The sequence below is a fragment of the Oryx dammah genome, unplaced genomic scaffold, assembly GCF_014754425.2.
Source record: "Oryx dammah isolate SB20612 unplaced genomic scaffold, SCBI_Odam_1.1 HiC_scaffold_3, whole genome shotgun sequence".
Classification (NCBI taxonomy): Eukaryota; Metazoa; Chordata; class Mammalia; order Artiodactyla; family Bovidae; genus Oryx; species Oryx dammah.
Genome location: NW_024070187.1, coordinates 22101068 through 22123334, shown reverse-complemented (window position 1 = coordinate 22123334; position 22267 = coordinate 22101068). Strand labels below are relative to the sequence as shown.

The 22267-nt window shown below is 38.4% G+C and overlaps 1 protein-coding gene across 2 annotated transcripts in view; it reads right to left on the bottom strand.

Annotated features, from left to right (window-relative positions):
- The window catches only part of SLC39A8 (solute carrier family 39 member 8), a 78233-nt gene that overhangs the window by 15609 nt on the left and 40357 nt on the right, over positions 1–22267 (bottom strand). For both annotated transcript variants that reach the window (XM_040237764.1, XM_040237765.1), the window contains exon 6: positions 21942–22109. In XM_040237764.1, the coding sequence (XP_040093698.1) occupies positions 21942–22109 (168 nt within the window). The remainder of the gene's footprint in view (positions 1–21941; positions 22110–22267) is intronic.

Here is a 22267-nt window from a genome sequence, read left to right as displayed (position 1 = left end):
TTCAATGGATTTTATAGCTGATGGTTCCTTTATCCTTCCTCTAGCCCTAAAAAGTCAGTCTCAGCTCACAAAAACCAAAATCAAACTTCACAGGAGAAAGGAGAAATTATTTTTATTCTTTAATGCTTATAACCAAATATAATTCAAATGTACTTAGTCTCTAGTCATTTGGTTTCAGGAAAAAACTTCATAACCATTTTCAAAACTCTCCTTGCAATGAAAATAACCATTAACAAGAAAATAACAATTTCCAGAAACCTTGAAAATGGTTTCCTTTCCCTCTGCCCCTTCTGTGAAATTAGACTGACATTGTTTAGCTCCTTAGGAGTTGAAATAATAGTTTCTCATTTTCAGTTGGGGACCATATCACTTTACTATCCTACAAAAATAATTTAAGAGAAATCTGAGGGGTTTTCAAGAAATTATGCTCCTATTTTGCCAATGAAACTTAAAGTATATAGTAATTAAGTATTTACAGTTGTCCTAATGGACCACTTACACCACTCTGAAAGGAAACCTACTGTTTCTACAGACCAGGAGGGCATTAATGCTCTGATACATTCGGGAAGCAGAACACCATTTCTTATAAAGAGCCTGCATAATGTACTCCCCATCCCACACACACCCTCATTATTACTGAGAAGTCTTAAAGAGACTCAGAAGGCACTAGGAAATTGGTTAAGTTTTCATGTAAGTTGGAGAAATTTGTTGCTGCGCTCTTGAAAAATGAGGTTCCCCAAAGGCAGGGATACCTACATTGCTCAGTATGAAGTCCTACAGAATAGTTCAGATGAGGACCCATGGGAAGGGTGGGATGTGGTAGGGGAACCTCTCCCATGCAGCAGCTGCCTGTGGTGTAATTACCATCTGACATGAATTATGTGAAATGAACTGAAATACAGAAGACCCCACCCGTTGCACTACAAGTGATTGACTACCCAGGCCTGCAAAAGATGAGGGTGGGCTGTCTGATTTGCAGAGAACTAGAAGCACAAGTTTCTTAGGGCAAGAAGCTCAGGACAGTGATAAGAGACCAGGGATGACAGATGACAAGAAGGACGAGAGCAAGTGCCAGCTGCAGTCACTGCAACAGAAGAAGTGATGATGAGCGTACTGGAGGTGTTAAGAAACAGGCAGTCTGCCAGCAGTGAAGAAAGTGAGCCACAAAGGGTCAACCTTGTCCTCTGAGACGGCAACCAGTCCCTGGTCTCTATATATCTCAATAATTTAGTAAAACGGCGCATCTTCACTTAGTATGTGGAGAGTGAGGGGTGAGAATTACACAGTACACAGGGGATGGGGTACCAGGACCTCCTTTCCTCTTAAAGATATAAATATGATTCTTTGAGGATTCGTTCACCAGTTAAAGAAAAGAAGAATTTAATGACGTACAGTTGATTTACAATGTTGTGTTAATTTCCGCTGTATGGGAAAGTGACTCTGTCATACATACATATATATTCTTTTTTAAAAAACAAAGATGTGATTTTTTTGGCTTTGTTTCCGCTTGTTTGTTTGCTTTTTGTTGTTGGGTTTCGTTGTTTTTATTTTTTATTTTCTGGCTGTGCCACTTGGCATGTGGGATCAAACCCGCACCCACTCCATTAAAAGCTCAGAATCTTAACCACTGGACCACTAGGGAAGTCCCATATACAATTATTTCTTTATAGTCAAGAAAAGAAATTTCCTACTGAGGAACTGAGCATGAAAGACATAGGGTATACTCAGGGAGCACAGAAGAGGAATAATTATAATAGTGAAATTGTGAAAGTGAAGTCGCTCAGCCGTATCCGACTCTTTGAGACCCCATGAACTGTAGCCTACCAGGTTCCTCCCTCCATGGGATTCTCCAGGCAAGAGTACTGGAGTGGGTTGCCATTTCCTTCTCCAGGGGATCTTCCTGACCCAGGGATCAAACCCAGGTCTCCCGCATTGTAGACAGACGCTTAACCGTCTAAGCCACCAGGGGTAGTAGTGAAAGTGAAAGTCACTCAGTCATGTCCAACTCTTTGCGACCCCATTGACTATACAGTCCATGGGATTCTCCAGGCCAGAATACTGGAGTGGGTAGCCTTTTCCTTCTCCAGGGGACCTTCCCAACTCAGGGATCGAACCCAGGCCTCCTGCACTGCAGGTGGATTCTTTACCAGATGAGCCACCAGGGAAGCCCAAGAACACGGGAGTGGGCAGCCTATCCCTCCTCCAGCGGATCTTCCTGACCCGGGTATCAAACTGGGGTCTCCTACATTGCAGGCACATTCCTTACCAACTGAACTATCAAGGAAGCCCAGTAGTAGTAGTACAAGTCATTTAATCATCACAATAACCTTAAGAGGTTATTGGTCCCACTTTATAAATGAGGAGAGTGAAGTATAAAGAGATTCAGTAATGCTCAGAGTCATACCTCTAGAAAAGAGTAGAGACAGTATCTAAACTTCTATGCCAAACAAGCTATGGCTATGATCTCCAGGAAAGGTGGGGTTTTATTTCCTCTTATTCGTTCCTGTTCATCTAGTAGGTAGCACTACAAGCATTCTGAATGCTTAGTGTCTGAATAGATGAAGGTGAAGTAATAGTAAAAGTACATTTTTTTCTCATGACAAATTCACAGACCATTGTCTTATGCAGCATCTATTCCAGTCTCTCCAAAGAGCAAACATAATGGGCATTTATACAATGTGGAAAGGGTTTGCATAGAAAAATGTCCCTTAATCAATTCCAAACTGGTTCATCTACATTAAAAAGAAAAAAAACTCAGAAAGTACAGAAGTGTTTTTGTTGTTCTTTGTTTTCTTACCAATTCTTTAACGTCGTGGAGCCAGATCAAAAGCTCCTGGCAGACAAGGATTTTGTCTGCATTTCAGTCCCAAATGAAACACAGCTGAGACTTCCCTGGTGGTCCAATGGGTAGGACTCTGCCCTTCCACTGTAGGGGGCCTGGATTCAATCCCTGGTCAAGGAACTAAGATAAGATCCCACATGCCTGTTGCACTGTGCATCCAAAAATTAACTGAATATATATATGGAGGTGTTCAATAAATTTTTAAAAATAAATCAGGCGGAGAGGGGACTTCTTTTGCTCAACTGAATGGACTGACGGAATGCCAAAATCTCACTTTTGTCAGCAGATGTCAGCGCCTCTATAGCCATTCCGGTGACCACCAAAGGACTGAAGACTTTAATTAGCAGCTATTTTGCATCTAATTCAAGGATAGTTACATGGTTTTAAGAAGACTGTTGGAGGAAAGTGAAAGCAAAAGTGAAGTTTCTCAGTCGTGTCCAACTCTTTGCGACCCGTGGACTGTAGCCCACCAAGCTCCTCCGTCCATGGGATTCTCCAGGCAAGAATACTGGAGTGGGTTGCCATTTCCTTCTCCAGAGGATCTTCCCAACCCAGGGATTGAACCCAGGTCTCCCACATTGCAGGCAGACGCTTTAACCTCTGCACCACCAGGGAAGCCCTTAAATACAAGAATACAGTCTCTCAGAAAACCTCCTATAGAGACACAGAACTTCAGATCCAAGTACTAACATCCAAGATTTCAAGGGAGGAAAGGAAGCCAGGTTGAAAGAAGAAGGGGGAGGAGGGGGGAGGGGGGTGCGAAAGGGGTGGCCTTACAGACGTCTCCTGCCACCTACAGATACCCAGGTGTTATGGGACTTTTCCCTGGGTCTCCAGAGAAGGGAAGACTGGAACTCGGCCGTACCAGAAATCAGACCAGACCAGAACCAGAATTCAAGTTCTCTGCCAAGAGGAGGTGATCAGTCTCCAATCCTCAGCTCAGGCTGAGGGCCCTTCGACCAGATTCCTGCATCCAGGACTGGGGGACTAGAAAAACAGGGAAGGAGAGGAAGGGTTAAGGAGAGGAAAGAAAGAGGGAAGGGGAGAGAGGTCAATAAAGTCTCTTATTCCTTACCGGTCGGGGCACTCTGGCCAGTTGTCTGCATCAGGAGGAGACCAGGGACAAAAGGGTCCCAGTTGCAGCCACTGGGTCTGGTCCATTGGCAGGCAAGCTGGCCCCTGAGTACCCCGAGTGGTCAGGATGTTGGAGGAAAGGAGCCTGGAAATCATAGTAGCAGCAAAAGCAACTAACACCACTGAGTGCTTACCATTTGAAAGGTACTCTTCTAAATGCCTTGCAATGAGTCCCTCTAACATCCAATCACAGATGAAGTAACGTGGGTGGCAGAGGTAAGGCCAGGACCAAAATCCACCTCACTGGAGATGGAAAAGCCACTGAACCCAGATGATTTGACTCTTAAGCCCACACAACAGAAGGCAGAAAAGGCTGCTCAGAAGGACTGAGTTTTTCCAGATAAGAAATTTTGAGTTCAGTAATTTATTGCTACAATAATGCGTTATTTTATTGCTATTGCCAGTTTCCATCCCGAAAGGTACCAGATTCAAGTACCTCTGGTTCTGAGTAGAATACACTAAGCTGATGTGCTGAGGTTTGCTAACACTTCAGACACACTTAAAATAATACCTCCAATCATTGAGGGGATAAAACACCATCCTCCAGCTTTCAAATCTACTCCATATAATCTGTTGTTTACAGACTGAAGTACAGACGGGGAGAAAAATACAGTTTTCTGACTGTCCCTTCCTGAAATTGTTACATTTAGTAAAATGTAATTTTAGATCTAGGTGCTTATTTGAGATGATCAATACTTATTTAAATAGAACACAGTAACACTTCTGATCTTCTTTCAATTCCTAAAACCAACCAGACTCTTTCCCACCCTGGAGATTTTGCACTTTCTGTTTCCACAGCCCTGACCTTCTTCTCCCTGATCTTTGCATGCATAGCTGCTTCCTATAGTCCGTCGGTATTTTAGCTTAAATATGTCCCTGACCACCCAAACTGGATATGCTGACCTCATCACATCACCACATTTCAATTCCCTGCACAGCATCTGTAATCCTGTAAGGTTAGGCTGTGTGCCCGCAGAGTGCCAGAGATCAGAAACGTTTTCTAATTTGCCACAATATCTCCAGGGTATGGAACAAAGATCGGCACTGGGCGTGTGATCACAGGATACATGAGTGAATGACAGAATGAAAAACTGAATACCATCCTCCTGCCCATTAACACAGCCTCACTGATTTGGCCTATAGACCAGGATATCATTCAGAACATGAAACGTTACCCCAAAAGAAGGCTTATTTTAAGACTGCCTTTATTATTTTAAGATATAAGTTAAGTGACTGAAAGTTTGGTCAAAGTCACGAAAACTACAAAGAATCCAGAGAAATTTTCTGCAAAAATGACACCCTCCCAGTAAAGAATTTTTGCAATTTTACTTTCCAGATGTAAAACAATCTCTCGATTTGCTTTTTTTACAACCTAGAAAACTATTGATGATCTCTCACTTCAGTTTTTCTGATACATATTTTATAACCTAATAATAAAAGTAGATGAACTAGAAAGCATCAAGCCAGATGCATGGTTTACTAACACTTCAAAAGTAATCTTTACTGGTGCCTTCTGAGCTATTGAATTTTTTTTTCTTTAATCTGACTTCACTGAGTTGCTGTAAAGTTTTAATAAAGTCATGCTCATTAAGCAATTTGATAATCTTAAGTAGAAGAAGATTCAATAAAGTTTGTTCTTTTTTTTTACTTTTAATGCTCTGATACTTGATGTCAGAAATAAAAAGCAAACAATAATTTTTTTAAAAAATGAGGTCATGTACACTCTGCTATATTAAAATGGAGAACCAACAAGGACCTACTGTTTAGCACATGAAACTCTACTCAGTGTTGTGAAGCAGTCTGGATGGGAGTAAGGTTTGGGGGAGAACAGATACATATATATGTATGGCTGAGTCTCTTCACTGTTCCCCTGACCACATTGTTAATCAGCGATACCCCAATACAAAATAAAAAGGTTAAGTTTTGAAAAAAATTACCAACTGAATAATCAAGTTTTAATATTAAAAAAAAGAAAGAAATGGAGGATTACACATTAAGGTCTCTCCTTTTAATTGAAAAAAACTCAAACTTATAACAGATCTGGGTATATTGGGCCACTGATCAACATAGCTAGCAAAGTTAGATAGGAGAAAGTCACAACTTAACTAACAGAAATGAGTTATTAACCTAATTGCACTGAAATGCTCAAAAAGGGACTAAAATCCCCTATCTAAAAATCAAGTACACAGGAAAATCAAATTTAACCTCCCATCAACGATCTGACTGTAACCTGATGGTACATTTATTAACAGCAAATACTTAATTTGGTCTTAAACACTTTCGATTATTTTTATTCACTAAGATAACCAGTGAAGTATTGATAGTTGTAAAAGTGCTGTGTGATCAGGACATTTGCCTCAGACATAAAACTGGATAGGAAAAGATAAGCAGATAAATACCTAAAGGGATGTGTGTATGTGTGTGTGTGTGTGTGTGTGTGTGTGTGTGTGTGTGCACGTGTATAACAATCTGCTGATGTTCTGCTATGGACTGTAGCAGTATCAAACAAAAAACATCTTGGCAAGACCACAGTTCATTTGCAAGATACTTCAGCCTTATGATCTTTCTAATTTAAGATTCTTGTTTTTGAAATATACAGAATAAATATAACATGGAATAATAGAATATAAAATAAATTTTACCTCCCCAAGAGCTTCTACTCAGGACATGACTTTTACTTATTACACTAAAATTCTCATGCTTTGGCAAATTTTCCATCATGCAATCCACTGAGTAAAACTTACTCACCAGGTCTTGATCCAGTATTCCCAAACTGCAAGATGTAGCATGTAAAGAACACAGCACCACATGAATATTTTTAAATGAGCAAACAGGAGATATAAAGAGGCCTATTTTGGCAAGTTCAGTGTTTATGATATGGACATCTTTTATAACTCAACCTTAAAAACATTTGAAAAAGCTGATATTAAAAGACACACTGGCAATAGAATATATATTTATATTTTTTCCATTGCTTATGCTGCCTTGCATAATAAAATTAAGCAAGGACACAATAAAACTAAGCAACTTTTTCTGATGCCCAGAATAATTTATTTGAATCTCTTTTTTTTTTTTCTCATTTTTCAAAAGAAAAATGTATTGGCATTCATTCTCAATGTTTTAATCAGCGTACATGACAAAGCAACACAGCAATTCTTCATTATACTAATGGGGGAAAAATTAACTTGACATCAAGCCTAATTGAGTAAAACTTCACTAATTCTTCTAAATAAGGATAAGACCTGCTTGATTAGTGAAAGCAATTTAATATGGAACACGTTTAGATAAGTACATTTCTATTGCTTCCAAGAATTCACACTAACAAAATCCACAGCCAGCATGAGGTGTGGCAGAAGGCCTTCAGAAAACCCACCATGTTGTATGGGTAAGATTAATATGGCATCTCAATTCCATAATAACAACTTGGTGTTTCTTTAGAGAACTTGAAAACTTTAGGTGCATCTTCCTAACAAATTATTTCAAAAGCAATTTTGATAGAGGATACCCAAAGTACTCTAAGGGGAAGGGAATGACTACCCACTCCAGTATTCGTGCCTGGAGAATTCCATGGACTGTATGTCAGTCCATAGGGTCCCAAAGAGTCAGACACAACTGAGTGACTTTCACTTTCACCTTCAAGTACTCTCCAACCCAGTCTAAAAGGAAAATATAACAAATCATAAGTTATTAGTTATGATATATAAGTAGAATCTAAATTAATGAGGTTTCACTCTGACGGCAATCCTCAAGTTGTACTGCAGAGGTTCACTTGTAAGTTCATACTAGAGCAATGTTCCCATTAGGAAGGTCATGTCATGCATGTATACAGAAGGAACAGGAGGTTACAAATCAAGACCCCAGGAGGGGATCTCATCATAACTTTGCCATTTATTATCTATGTGAGTTATTTAACTGAGTCTTAATTAAATCTGTAAACAGACTTAACACCTATTTCACAGGACTGTTGTAGGGATTAAACACAATAGCTGTTAAGGTACCTACTACAGCACTCTCTACTTTCACCCCTGGGCATTTATTTTCTTTATCAAGTATTCTCAGTCATTACTCTGTGCTAGGGCAATGCAAACAAAGACTTTATCAAGGAGAGTACGATATGCTGAAGACCTATGAGACGTCTTCTATTTACACCTGGAAACCTAGCACCGCTCCATCTCACCCCAGCCCCCGGCTGTTTCCTTCTATATTCCTCTGCAGTGTCCCTGAGGACAGAATTGCCTACTAAGTGGGACTTTGTGCACCAGAGTCTCTTCTAATGTACCTGGACACTGAGAAGTTTGGTCTAAAGGGAAAACAAATAACCTCTGAGTTCAACTGCCTTCATATCCTTTATTCAGACTTGCTATTTGGTTTTGTTTTCTGCAAACATCCATGAAAACCTTGTTCTCAACTATTCTGGAAACCTTCATAAACATAACTCTTGACTATAAATTGTTCCTATACTAAAGCAATCCATCAATTTTGAACCTTCACAATGTACCCCACCATAACTTCACAGAAAACCCACGGCATAAAATGTTTTCCTCCTTCCAGCTGATGTGTGCTTATAAACCTGACCAGAGCCCACAACTTTATACCAACTCTCCTACTTGAAATCAAAAGTTGCCTAATTATTCTGCGATTGAAATAGAGAACTCTGTGGCTTTGAGGGTTGGCTGCTGCTGCTCTCATTTCATCCCCACACCTTCTCAGCAAGATGGTGGTGTTTGGTAGTATGGTAGTGGTAGTAATAAAATGTTACTTCACAGCTACGCTTATTCATTACTTTTTAAATATTTGATTTAGTTCTCAAAATAATCCTTATTGGGAGAGACACTGGCCAATTTAAAGATGAAAAGAAAATTAGTTTTAGGAAAGTACAGTAACCTGACTAGTGGTGAGTCAAAATTTCAACTCAGATCTATCTGGCTCAAGTTCTTTCTTTAAAAGTTTTTATGAAAATATAGTTGATTTACAGTGATGTGTTCATTTTAGGTATATAGCAAAGTAATTCAGCTATATATTATATACATATAGATATTCTTTTTCAGAATCTTTTCCACTATAGGTTATTATAAGATATTGAATATGGTCCTCCATGTTATACAGTAGGTCCTTGCTGTTTATCTATTTTATATATAGTAGTATATACCTGTCAACCCCAAACTCCCAATTTATCCCTCTCCTTTGGCAACCATAAATTTGTTTTCTACGTCTCTGAGTCTATTTCTGCTTTGTAAATAAGTTCATTTACATCACTTTTTTAGATTTCACATATAAGTGATATTGAACACTATTTGTCTTTCTCTCTCTGATTTACTTCCCTTAGTATGATACTCTCCAGGTTCATCCATGCTGCTGCACGTGGCATTATTTTGGCTCAAGTTCTTTTGACAAAGCAAAGCTGCTCTAATTTTCATGTTACTAATCAATGATACCTAGTGAATAATACTGTAGAGTTTGTAATGACACCATTTTTGCCAGAAAATATTATCTACTCATTTAGTCTTTCACTGTACTTTAAGACTCCTCAATTTTAGAAGAAAAAAAATTAAGTATAGATTATCCATACTTGTTTATAGTACAGAAAAAGAAAAGAATTCCAATAAAATTCAACATTGAGAAAAATACTTAGTAAATTCTGAATATGCGAGAACTTTCTTGATCTAATTAATGGTATCTATTAAAAGAAAAAAACCAGAGCCAGCCACCTTCCAAACTTAAAAATGTGCCCATCAAAGTTAGAAACAGGACAAAACACCAGCTATCACTACTTCTACTCAATAGTATCCTGTGAATCCTTGCCAATGTAACAAGAAAAAGAGTTATAACAATTATAAAGAAAAAACTTGCTTATTTACTCACTGACATCTACATAGGAAATCCAAAAGAGCAAACAAATAAAACACAAAGAATTATAGAAGACTTCAGCAATACTGCAGGATTAAAATCAATACACTGAATTCAATTTACTTCTACATAATAATTAGAAAACAGAGTAGGAAACAATACCATTTATAATGCTCACAGAGCTACAAAGTAATTAGGGATAAATCCACCAGAACACTTTAAAGACATTTCTACAGAAAATTACAAAACAAAGAAATTCTGAAATCTCACAAAAATGTTAGCTGTCCCTCAACTTATCTGTAAGTCCAATGCAATGTCAATAAAAATCCCCAAAATGATATTGACATGAAAGAACAAAAATAATTTTCACTGAAAACAACAAGGTAAAGAGCCTTGTCTTAGGACATTCAATGTTCACTGTAAATTATAATAATGCATTGAGATAATAAGGTTGAAATTTGTTAATAGACAAATGAAAGACAAATCAAAGTCTACATATAAGCACATTGATATACAGAAACTTGACATATGGCAGCAATAAGATGTGCTATTCAATAACAGAAGCTAGATTAACTGCTTATCTATACAGAAAGAAAAAAACTGGGTCCTTTACTTATACATAAAAATAAATTCCACATGGAATATTAAACTTTAACCTTTTTGAAAAAAAATACAGAAGAATATCTTCTTTACTTTGGCAAAGGGAACCTGTTTTAAACAAAATACAGAAAGTAAAAATCTTGAATGAAAGTACTGATGTATTTTACTACCTTAAAGTTAAAACTTGAAAAAATTCAATTTAAATGACATGAAAAGAGAAGTCATAGACTTTGAGAATATATTTGTAATCCATTTAATCAATGAAGATTAGCAACCAAAATATATACAAAACTCCTCTAAATGACAAAGACTATCCTTGACTAAACTTTAGCCAGGATCCTCTGAGTCTAGTTCTCAACTAGACCTCACTCTCGGGCTTCTTTGCCCATATGTACAGAGTCCAGTTGTAGCAGGGATCATGCTAAGTCAGTTTAGTAAGAATCCCTGTATTCTTGATATCTGATCATCTTGGTCTGCCTTTAGCAAGATTCTGTCAAATTGGTTTAACAAGGATCCTTCCTGGAACTCTCCAGTGGTCCGATGATTAAAACTCTGTGCTTCCACTATAGGGCACATGGGTTCCATCTCTGGTCAGGGAAGTTCTTCCTGCAGCTCAGTGCAGCCAAAAAAAAGAAAAAAGAATCCCTCCTACTCTGAATGTCTCCACTTAGCAATTCTCTATCCACTGACTGCCTCACTCTGCCTGTTAGACATAAATCCTCAGCTGTCTCTGTTATTTTCCAAGTTGAGCCCCACCTCTCTACTCTATAGCAACAGAGTTGACCCCTACTTCTATAATCTTAAAGCATTCCTTGCCATTTTAACAAGTCTGAGAATAATCTTTCTGCAATACAAATCAATAAGAAAAGATGATAAGCAACTCAACTAAAAATGTGTGAGACAGATGAACAAGAAACACAAAAGGAAACTTATGACCAATAAGAATTTAAAGAGATGCTCAACTTCGCTAGTGATCAGAAATAAGCAAATGCTAATTACAGACAGATACCCTTACAAAGTCATTAATCTGAAATGCCCAACTATCACTAAAGAAAACAATTCTCCAATTGTGGAGAAAATGTGAATTCTCCTCTGCTGCTGCTGTAAATAAGTATAACAGTCTGGAGAGTGATTTGTTGTTATTCAGTAAAATTACATATGGACATACTCGATGACCCATTTCTTACAAGTCCAACCTTTCTCACAGAAGTTCTATGAGATAAGCCCTAGTACTTTAAAGCATCCATAGTATATAGTAAATTATTTTGTTTGCTGTACACTTTCCCACATATATATATATATATATGTTTTGCCTCAATAAAAATGTTTTCATTTAGAGAAAATTGAATCATCTTTCATCCTCCCCTCCTTCCTCCATCGTTCTTTCTGACTGTTTCATTTCTGTTAATCACACTATAATTTTTCCCTGAAGCACAGGCTTATGCACTCACTTTTGATCTTTCAACCCCAGGAGACCAACTCTTGCGAAGACAGACCAACGCTAACCAGAACTCTTATCAAACGTCTTTCCTTCCTTCCCATCAACATCAAACAGATCTTCTGTTTTCTCTTTTGCTCTGCACTTTATAAATAGAACTGGAAACCAAGCAATTTTTGGCATCTTATCCTGATAACTCACAAAAGGTTTCTGTCCACTATGAGTAGTCCTCACTCATTCAGTGAATTTCTAAAGATTCTTTGGCAAAAAGTATATGGGATAGAAATTAGTCAGAATTTCTCTGGCAATTTCTAGGGCAGTTGAGAAGTCTTCTCTGGGAATGTCTTATTTTTTAATGTCTTTTCTTTCTTTTCCTTTTTTAGATTAAAAAAATGTTAACTATTTTATAATATGAATTGTTCAACATAAATTAAATTGTGTGTGTCTATTTACAGAGGCAAAAGAAAGCCTAAAAGTCTGTAAGTTATACCCAGAAATCAAAACATTTTAATTATGTTTGCATGGACCTGAAAGTACATACAAATGGATTAAAATTAAAAACTCTACAAAAATATTAACCATTAATATATAAATGTTTATCAGATGATTAACTAAAACATTCCCTTTTTATTTGACTATAATAGCAGTCCCTGACTGAGACCCTTGAGCAACTGCTTGTCCTTCAAACAGATTACACAGTGTGGATTTGGGTACATTGGGGTTTCCCTGGTGGCTCAGATAGTACAGAATCTGCCTGCAATGTGGGAGACCCAGGTTCTATCCCTGGGTTAGGAAGATCCTACGGAGAAGGGAATAGCACCCACTCCAGTATTCCTGCCTGGAGAATCCCATGGACAGAGGAGCCTGGTGGGCTATAGTTCATGGGGTCGCAGAGTCCGATACAACTGAGCAACTAATACTTTCACTGTGGGTACATTTCAAGACACTTTCATATACATTATTATTTGATTCTCCCAGCTGGCCTCGGAGTTGGTAGTACCAACTCATTCTTTATGAATTTTCTGTGTCAATGGTGATGCTATCTCTCCCTGTGTAAGAACAGGGATGTCTTAGCTGGCCAAATGACTGGCTAATTTAAGGAACAACAGATAACCCTAAGGCCCTCCCCACACTGGATATCAACTAAAATGCTTCTGCCAAATTTTTGTATCTGAGACACTGTTTTATCTGAAGAGCAAGAATGGTCCTTCGTGGATAGTTTGCCTTTCTGGAAAGTCGCTTCAGTTGACATTTCAAACCTCTCTATTTTAGCTCTGATTTAGCTTAGATTCTATGTACTACCTCTAATCTTGTGACCTTATTCACTGGCACTCTATCTTATCTTTTGAATGACTATTTTTACATTTTATATCACTAAATTTTTCATCTTTAGAATTTATCTGTATAAAATGTCTGTATCAGATTTTAAAAGTTAACAGCACTTAACTTCAACTCAATTCAATCTTTAAAGATTTTATGCACTCCAACTATTTCAATAACATGACAACCAAATGTCTTCCCTACATAATTAAGGTGCATTTTAATGTCCTTTCAAATGAACTGAATGTGTCAGAGTATGACAGATACAACTGGACAAATGAGTGTGTAGCTGAACAACTCTGAAAGAATATGCAGTGCAAAAACTGATAATATGATTCAAGTGGCATGTTATGTTGGACTTTAAAGTTTTATTCCAGTGAATGAATAAATAAACTTGAATGTTTCAAGTTTTCTTAGTCTATCAGACAGAAGTCAATAGCATATATTCAGAAAGCTGTCATTCTTACCAAAAAGCCTTCAAGTTTTAAAAGTCAAAGTTTAATTTCCAGGAAAGTCACTCAAATTTTTAAAACATTAAATAATCAAGATGACAAAGCATGGAGTTTTATATGTTTTTACCTTCTCTGTCCCACTAAAAAAACTACAGACAGATTCAAAAGCCTTCATAGCTTAAGAAGCCCTCTTCTAAACAATGATCTGTAAATATTAATAATTATGCACATAGATTCAAAAGTTAATCCCAGAGGAATCTAAATTGAAGTGAAAAGATTTAATAAGATCATTATGATTAAAAAGTAAGGAAAGAGAAGAAAAAAAAAACTTGGTGAATGAAAGAGAGAGAGAAATATATATTGATTATTATGTGTGTGTAACATCAGACACGTTACATAGTTGGCCCATAATAAATAATTTTCACAAAAACTTATGAAGAATTTTGCTCCTCATTTAACAGATGAGTTAACACAGACTCAGAGATGTTAACTGCTGCTGCTGCTGCTGCTGCGAAGTCGCTTCAGTTGTGTCCGACTCTGTGCGACCCCATAGACAGCAGCCCATCAGGCTCCCCTGTCCCTGGGATTCTCCAGGCAAGAACACTGGAGTGGGTTGCCATTTCCTTCTCCAGTGCCTGAAAGTGAAAAGTGAAAGGGAAGTCGCTCAGTCGAGTCCGACTCTTAGCGACCCCATAGACTACAGCCCACCAGGCTCCTCCGCCAATGGGATTTTCCAGGCAAGAGTACTGGAGTGGGTTGCCATTGCCTTCTCCAAGATGTTAACTAACTTTCCCCAAATCACACAAGACTGGCCTCATGCAACTCCAAAGCCCTTGCTTCCTCCCCCCAGTTGTCCTACAGAGAAAAGGAGATGCTGAGAAAACATCAAGAAAGTAGTAGCTAAAATGGGACAAGAAGAAAAGTATCATGTCACAGAAACCATTTAATGAGTAATTCCAAGAGGAAGGAAATATTAATAAGTTCCTGTGAAAAATCTGCCTTTCTATTCCTAACATTTAGCCAATAAAGGGTACTCAAATGCATGCTGAACTACAGGAATGCTTCAGAGAGGATATGAATGAATGTGAAGAATATAGTCTGCTGCCTAGAAAAATCACTTGTATCATTCCAGAGAGAAATTTCAGAGATTATGGAGTAAATTGTACACAAATATTTGAGGGGGCTTCCCAGGTGGCTCAGCGGTAAAGAATCCACCTGCCAAGCAGGAGATGTGGGTTTGATCCTCAGGTTGGGAAGATCCCTTGGAGAAAGGAATGGAAACCCACTGCAGTATTCTTGCCTGGAGAATTCCATGGACAGAGGAGCCTGGTGGCTACAGTCCATGGAGTCGCAAAGTCAGACATGACTGAGCAACTTAGCATGCACACAGCCTTAAAAAAGAGAAAGGATACAAGTTCTGACACAAAAAGGAAGGTGGAGAGTGTATGAGGATATGGACGAGGACACAGAGCCAGGAAGTAACAGATGAAGTGAGACAGCAAAGTTCACAGAGTTTCCAAATAATCTTCACAGTCTGATCATTAAAGGAAGAAAAGTTTGGGTTGAGAATTCTGTGAAGTAATGAAAACTTTTTTGCAAAAGTTATTTCTGAAAATGTGAGAAAGCGTTCCCTAAAGATGAATGAAAGCAAGTTAGTATTAGTCAGACATGGGCTACACTCAGAGTCGATTCAGGTACAAATTTTCATGACTTTGAAAAGACACTGTCTAGCTAGCGCCTGATAAGAGTCTGCAAGGAGCAAGGGAGCATGGAGATGGACCCAATGAGGAAACTAAAGCCATGAACAACCAAGGTGCGCTCAGAATTCGTCCTCACGGTTGTGTAAGGACATCATTTGCGTCTAATTCAACCAACTCTTTTATAAGAATCTGTCAATCAAGACCAACGAGAACCACTTCTTACATAATTTCATACACGTATCATTTTCAATTTTAACTAACTGCTAGTATAACCCCATAAAAGAAAATAACTGATTTCTGTTTTTAATGATGCTCAAAAATACATGATATAATATAGTAAACAGGTCTTTGGTGCAGTATGGCAAACTAGACACATATTTTTCTCTGCTGCTGCTGCTGCTGCTGAGTCGCTTCACTCGCGTCCGACTCTGTGCGACCCCAGAGCCGGCAGCCCACCAGGCTCCCCCGTCCCTGGGATTCTCCAGGCAAGAACACTGGAGTGGGTTGCCATTTCCTTCTCCAATGCATGAAAGTGAAAAGTGAAAATGAAGTCGCTCAGTTGTGTCCGACTCCTAGCAACCTCATGGACTGCAGCCTACCAGGCTCCTCCACCCATGGGATTTGCCAGGCACGAGTACTGGAGTGGGTTGCTATTGTCTTCTCCAATAGTCCCTCTTAAAATTTCCTAAAATTAAAGACTAAAAAAAGACATAAAGTCACAAGGAATGGAAGATGAGAGCACAGAGATATTTATTTTGGAGGATGAAAAAGAGGAGGACAAGTTCTGACTCTACAGAGGAGAAAAGTCGAAAGAAACAAATTGAGACAGGGCCCCAAACCTCAGAAGCACTGGGGAACAGAGGCACCAAGCAAGCACCTCTGAAGGCGGCAGAAGAAGGATGGAAGTAAAAACAAAGGGGAAAGATGGGATGCACTGGGAGACTGGGACTGACCTATATACACTATTGCTACTATGCATAAAATAGATAACTAATAAGAACTGACTTTATAGCTCATGGAACTCTACTCAAAGCTCTGTGGTGACCTAAACAGGAAGGAAATCCAAAAAAAAAAGAGGGTATATAAGTAAAATTCACTTTGCTGCACAGCAGAAACACAACATTGTAAAGCAACTATACTCCAATAAAAATTAATTTTAAAAAAAAGGAATTTGTTGTTAGTTTATTTAGGGAGCACTTAAAACATCAGACGACTGCTCCCAAGTCAATTCAGCAAGGAAACCACTTCAAATGAAGACTAGAGATTTACCCTCTGGGAAAACTGAACCAGAAAAGCCCTCAGTTCTAGGACACAAAGCAAACTGAAGGCTGGAGTGAAGTATGGGACTGAATCAAGGGTATCAGGTCAGATATTCACAGGGTCCCAGCCCCCTCTCCTCACCCACCCTCCTTCCCAATATTCCTGGTCAGCCAGGAATAGACACCATCCTTCTATCTCCAGGTAAGAACAAAGAAACACCCCCCACTCTAGAGGAAAAAGAGCAGTAAGCAAGCTCCACACATACATACAGAGCTTCTGATTTTTGTACTTAAAAAAGGATGCTTTCCACTTTTGTGTAAAATATTTCTGTATACTACAGAATATTTCAGTTACGTTATGGAAGGGCAGAAAGTGTGTCTGTTCTGTCCCACTGATGTATCTCAGTACTCAGAATAAGGCCAAGTATACATTAATAAATACTTGAATGAATGAACAATATCAAAATCTGTTGGATTTTCATGGAGACCCAAGCACCTCAAAAATGTTGTATTTGTAGAGTATCATGTCCTATCCATCACTGACAAAGTCCCTAACATCACTACACTTTGCAGCTAAATTCTACATCATTACACTTCAATTTTCAACATAAAACTCACAATAGTCAACTTTTTAAAATGGCTGATATTAATTTTTCTTCTGTGGGAAGAATAAATGGCTTCTAGCATTTATATTTAATAGCATCTCCTATTTAATAGCATCTCTTCTTAAACGAAAGCACAGGAGGTTTCATTTAGAAGAGTGATTACAGACCACTGTAGGAATGGGCTAGGTGGGCCCCCTAGTGGCTTGAAGAGCTAACACTCCCCTAAGTACCTGACATGCTTGAGCAATCTGGTAAACACTATCCTTCCAAAGCTGTAGAGTCAGGGGGAAAAGACCCACCTGGCTGTAAAGATACAGCAGTGACTTCTCCCCACCCACGTTTGTGCAGTAGCCAGAGAGAGGAACAGAGCAAGTGTCAGGGAGTGAAATGGGAAATGGTACTTAGGGGCAGTAACTGAACAATGAGAAATGGCAACCGGTGCTCCTCTTCTTCCCTCATAACTGCCTCCTTATTATGTCTCTACAGTTCCCCCAGAACACAAACGCTCCTACACACCCACAGCAAAACACACACACACCACACATGCTGCAGAGCTAACATTTACTGAGACTGATGCAAGGGTACTAAGGAAGTTTCACACCATTTGTCTAAATATTTAAAAGTTATTATCAAACTGTTAAATATCTTCTACCCTCCAACTGTGATAAATAGTCTCTATGGCAACAAAATTTTTTAAAAATACATGTAAAGCTATAGTTTTCATATGAGTGAAGATAGAAAAAAATAGCAAAGCCAACCAAACTTAAACATGATAGTATTTCTGAGTATTCTGTGATGAATCAAAATTGTCCAGATGAGTACTGACAAAGATATCCCTAAGTCATGCATTTTCATTATTCTTTAACATTTCGTTTGCTCTTCCTATATTCCATAAAAAACATGAATCATGTTGTTATAATCCAGATTGTTACGTAATCTGTGTTCTTTGGATAATAATGTCAAATTAAACTACTTTTCTTAACTCGTGCTTATTATCTTCAATTTGGAAAAACTTCACTCCATCAAAATAGTAAAAACAGGAATCATCAACAAAATTCTTGGGACAATACTTGGACATCGAAATGAACGATGAATTTTACACGCCATGTTCAATCATTGAGATGGGGTCACCTACGTTAAATATATTATCATATAAAAGATTAGAAAATAGCCTAACTTTATTATCAAAATAAGTATGACTCATATATTTTTATCTGTTGTCTCTTAAAGCAATATCTGGACCCTGATAGTATTTTTAAATTTTGCTTCTTTCCATTTTTTTAATGCAATGTGAAGGGAAAACTGAAAATAACAGTATGCAGCTCAATTTGTTTGAATCTCTCTTCACTAGAGTTTATACCTACAACCAAAACGGCCAGAAAATAGTCCCCAGAGGAAATGAGCATCAGGACTTTTTATGTGGCTCATGTCAAGGCCTGGTTCATGGCAGTCATCCTGGCATGTTCCTTCTCTGCTTGAGGTGCACTTTTCATTTCTAGAAGTAGATTTCCAGACACCCAAATTTATTCTGCTCTCTCACGAGACTGGTAGCTTACCCAGGTTGACAAGTCCACAGTTGTTTCTGTTCAGAATATTCACAGAACTGTGCCACTGGTCTCCAGAATTGATGTTGGGAAACGGCGCCATTCAGCTTCCAGCTCCCTTGTATGGGACCAATTTGGTTCTTATCAAAGCTTTTGGAACATTCTTTTCCCAGACATTTGCATGGCTGTTTCTTCTTTCTCATTGTCCAATTCTCTGCTGACCTCTTAAGGGACTGTTCCTGATCAAAGAAGCCTTCCACATGCCACCCCCGCATCACCCGTGATTTTCATCAAATCTATGAAAATTTGATGAAAACTATTTTATTTTCATCAAAATAGTTAGTGCTACCTGATATTTTCTTTTATTTATTTATGGCAGTGCTGGATTTTTGTTGCTGGGCATGGATTTCTCTAGTTGCAGCAAGCAGCGGCTGCTCTTAATTGCTGTGCTCTGGCTTTTCACTGAGGTGGCATCTCTTGTTGCAGAGCATTGCCTCTAGAGTGTGTGAGCTCCAGTAGTTGAGGCTCATGAGCTTTTAGACCATGGGCTCAGTAGCTGTGGCTCAGGGGCTTAGTTGCTCCCCAGCATGTGGGATCTTTGCTACCAGGGATCAAACGCATGCCTCCTGCATTGGCAGGCGGATTCTTAACCACTGCACCACCAGGGAAGTCCCCTTGATATTTTCTTGTTTATTCTTTTCTATATTGTCTATTTCTGCTGAATATAAGTTTTACAAGAATTTGTCTGCTTCTAAATCCCCAGTGCCTAGGACAGCGAGCAGGTACTTAATCAGTATTTATTGGATAAACGAATGAAAGCCTATATATTAGCATTGGCACCAGAAGTAGAGAAAGTATGGACTTTTGATTGGTATTTCTAAGTTATGTAAAACAAGATCATGTCTAGGACCACACCTGTCACAACGCTTGTACTGACCGCAAACGTGTCTTCTGACCATTGTGAATTATAAATTAGGAGCCCTAGGACTTTAAAACTAAAGTAAAACTTTGAGCAGTTCAATTTTATTTCCCCTCAAAAAGCAGTGACCTTGGGCCAAATTACCTTCTTCCCCCTACAAAAATTAATACTTATTAAGAGTTAATGTTATCATCTTGATTCTAGTAGAACAGTGACAAGATGAAGGTAATCCAGCAAGGCATATAAGAGTGCAAGCTTCAGCATCAGATGGCCTCAGTTCTGATAGAAGCTTCATCATTAGGAGTTATGTGTCCTTGGGTTTATTTAACCTCTCTAAGGCACTGTCTCCTAATTATAAGAGTGCTTGTTTCCTGGGCTGTTATGAGGATCAAATAAGATCATTTATCTAAAGTTCTAGGCATAGTCCTTGAACATTTAATAAATGTTAGCTTAAATTATTATAAGAAATTATCTATTTGAACATTTACATATTCTTTGCAAAGTCTTGCCTGAAAGCATCATTCATTAAGTTGCATGAAATAATTTCCTCTCTTAGCTTAGTGTTCACACAAAACTGCCTCTTGAAACACACTTGAGATTTTCCTTAATCAGGTGGGAAGAAGTATAAAACCAATCATGCTTTCTTTCCAGAAGGAAATTCAGGTCATCTGCACTAATAAAACCTCTTCCAAATATCTTTTTTCCTGCTTATTTTTCTCAGCTGACTTCCTTTTGATTTTATTTTTAATTGTCTTTTTTAATATTGTGTTTAACTTTATAGCTTGTGGATCTGCCATTTATGAACTGAGAGACCCTGGAGAGGTTATTTAGCATCTAATGCTCTACTTTCTTAATTTGTCAAATGAAATAGACACCGACGACACTAGCATCCCAGTCTCCTTTTATAATAACCTCTTGTCTGCTGCATTCATACTCCCTTGGGGTCATACAAAGGGCCCAATCCTCTAAGCACTGAGAATGAGTCTAAAAGTGAACATTAATTCAAGATGGACCAAGGAGACACCTGCCAGAAATTTTGTATTTAGGATTGAAAGAGGCAGGTCAATTCCATCCAGTAGCTGAAATTATAAAACATAAATCTCAGGAGTTGCTAGTGGCTATGTTTCCCGTTTATGAAGGAGCCGATCCGCCGTGAAAGAGAAGAATGATTCTAAGGAGAGAGGAGAAGGAGAGGGAGCCCTAACGATTCTAATGGTTCCAGGGATGTAGCTTGGCTGCCCCACTATCTTCCCAATAAATTCTCCTTTTTGCACACATCATTTGGGTATGAGGTCCAAATAGCTCTAATGCAGAGAAAATAAACTCCCCTTTTAGTTCTACAAGTTACAACATGCAGTCCTAATACATAGAAAATAATTCTACTTTTAATAGTTATTAAGGAAAATGAATGAGATAAAGTAAGTGCCTGGTCTATTGTGTATGTGTGTGTCCTCGGGAGAGCATGACTCTTTGAGACCCTATGGACCACAGCCTACCAAGATCCTCTGTCCATGCGATTTTCCAGGCAAGAATTCTGGAAAGGGTTGCCACTGCCTACTCCAGAGGATCTTCCCAACCCAGGGATCGAACCGACATCTCTCGTGTCTCCTGCACTGGCAGCAGAAATCTTTACTACTAGCTCCACCTGGCCTACTCCCCGGCATATAATTCTTGCTCAAGAAATGAAACTTATTAACATTATTTAGAAAACTGAAATACAAATCCTAAGTCAATTAGTTAATAAACACAAATTTTTTTTTTTTTTTTTTTTTTTTGGCCGCACCATGTGGCATGTGAGACCTGAGATCTCTGATCAGGGATTGAACCCGTGGCCCCTGCATTGGAAGGGCAGAGTCTTAACCACTGGACCACAAAGGAAGTCCCTAAACACAATTTTCTTAGCTTACAAGCCTTCTTTCAATTTCAAAATCACTCCAAAGGATTCTTTGGTTTGGGATCTTGAAAGAATTGCAAAATAAGAGAAATGCTCTGAATTAATTTTGCTACACATTATTGTGTACATCTAAGTAGTTCTTACATAGTTAAACAGTCTTAGAGAATAGGAAAGCCTCTGACCCAGAAACTCACAATTTCATGCTTAATTCATGTGTTTGTAGTAAATACATGGAGGGAAAGTGGGAAAAGTAACAGACTTGCACTCTACTTTTCCCACACATACAGGAAAAAGCCTGACACATTTAAATGGGCAAAATACTAATGTAGCTGCATGCACTGCAGGCTTCACAGAGTGTAAGCGACACAGTAGAGAGAATGGCAATACCTGTAGAGATACCACACTGACATTATCGAAATGGATGTGTCCATTAGGCTCTGTGACAGCTGGATTTGCATAACATGTCACACCATTGATGGCAGGTAATGTTTTAGGTTGGTGAGTTTTTTCTTGAGGAGGGCCAAAGTCATTATTTCCAAAGTGGGTGTGATCATTCTACATGGAAAAACAAGAGAGGAAACTGTTATAAGAAGAAACAAAGATTGCTCGTGCAGGCAAGAGAATTTAATGGTTTTTATTTATAAGAGAAAAATGTAGTATAATCTTTTTAGATTAAAAAAATTTCTCTCCCTTTAAATGTATCCTCATTTATT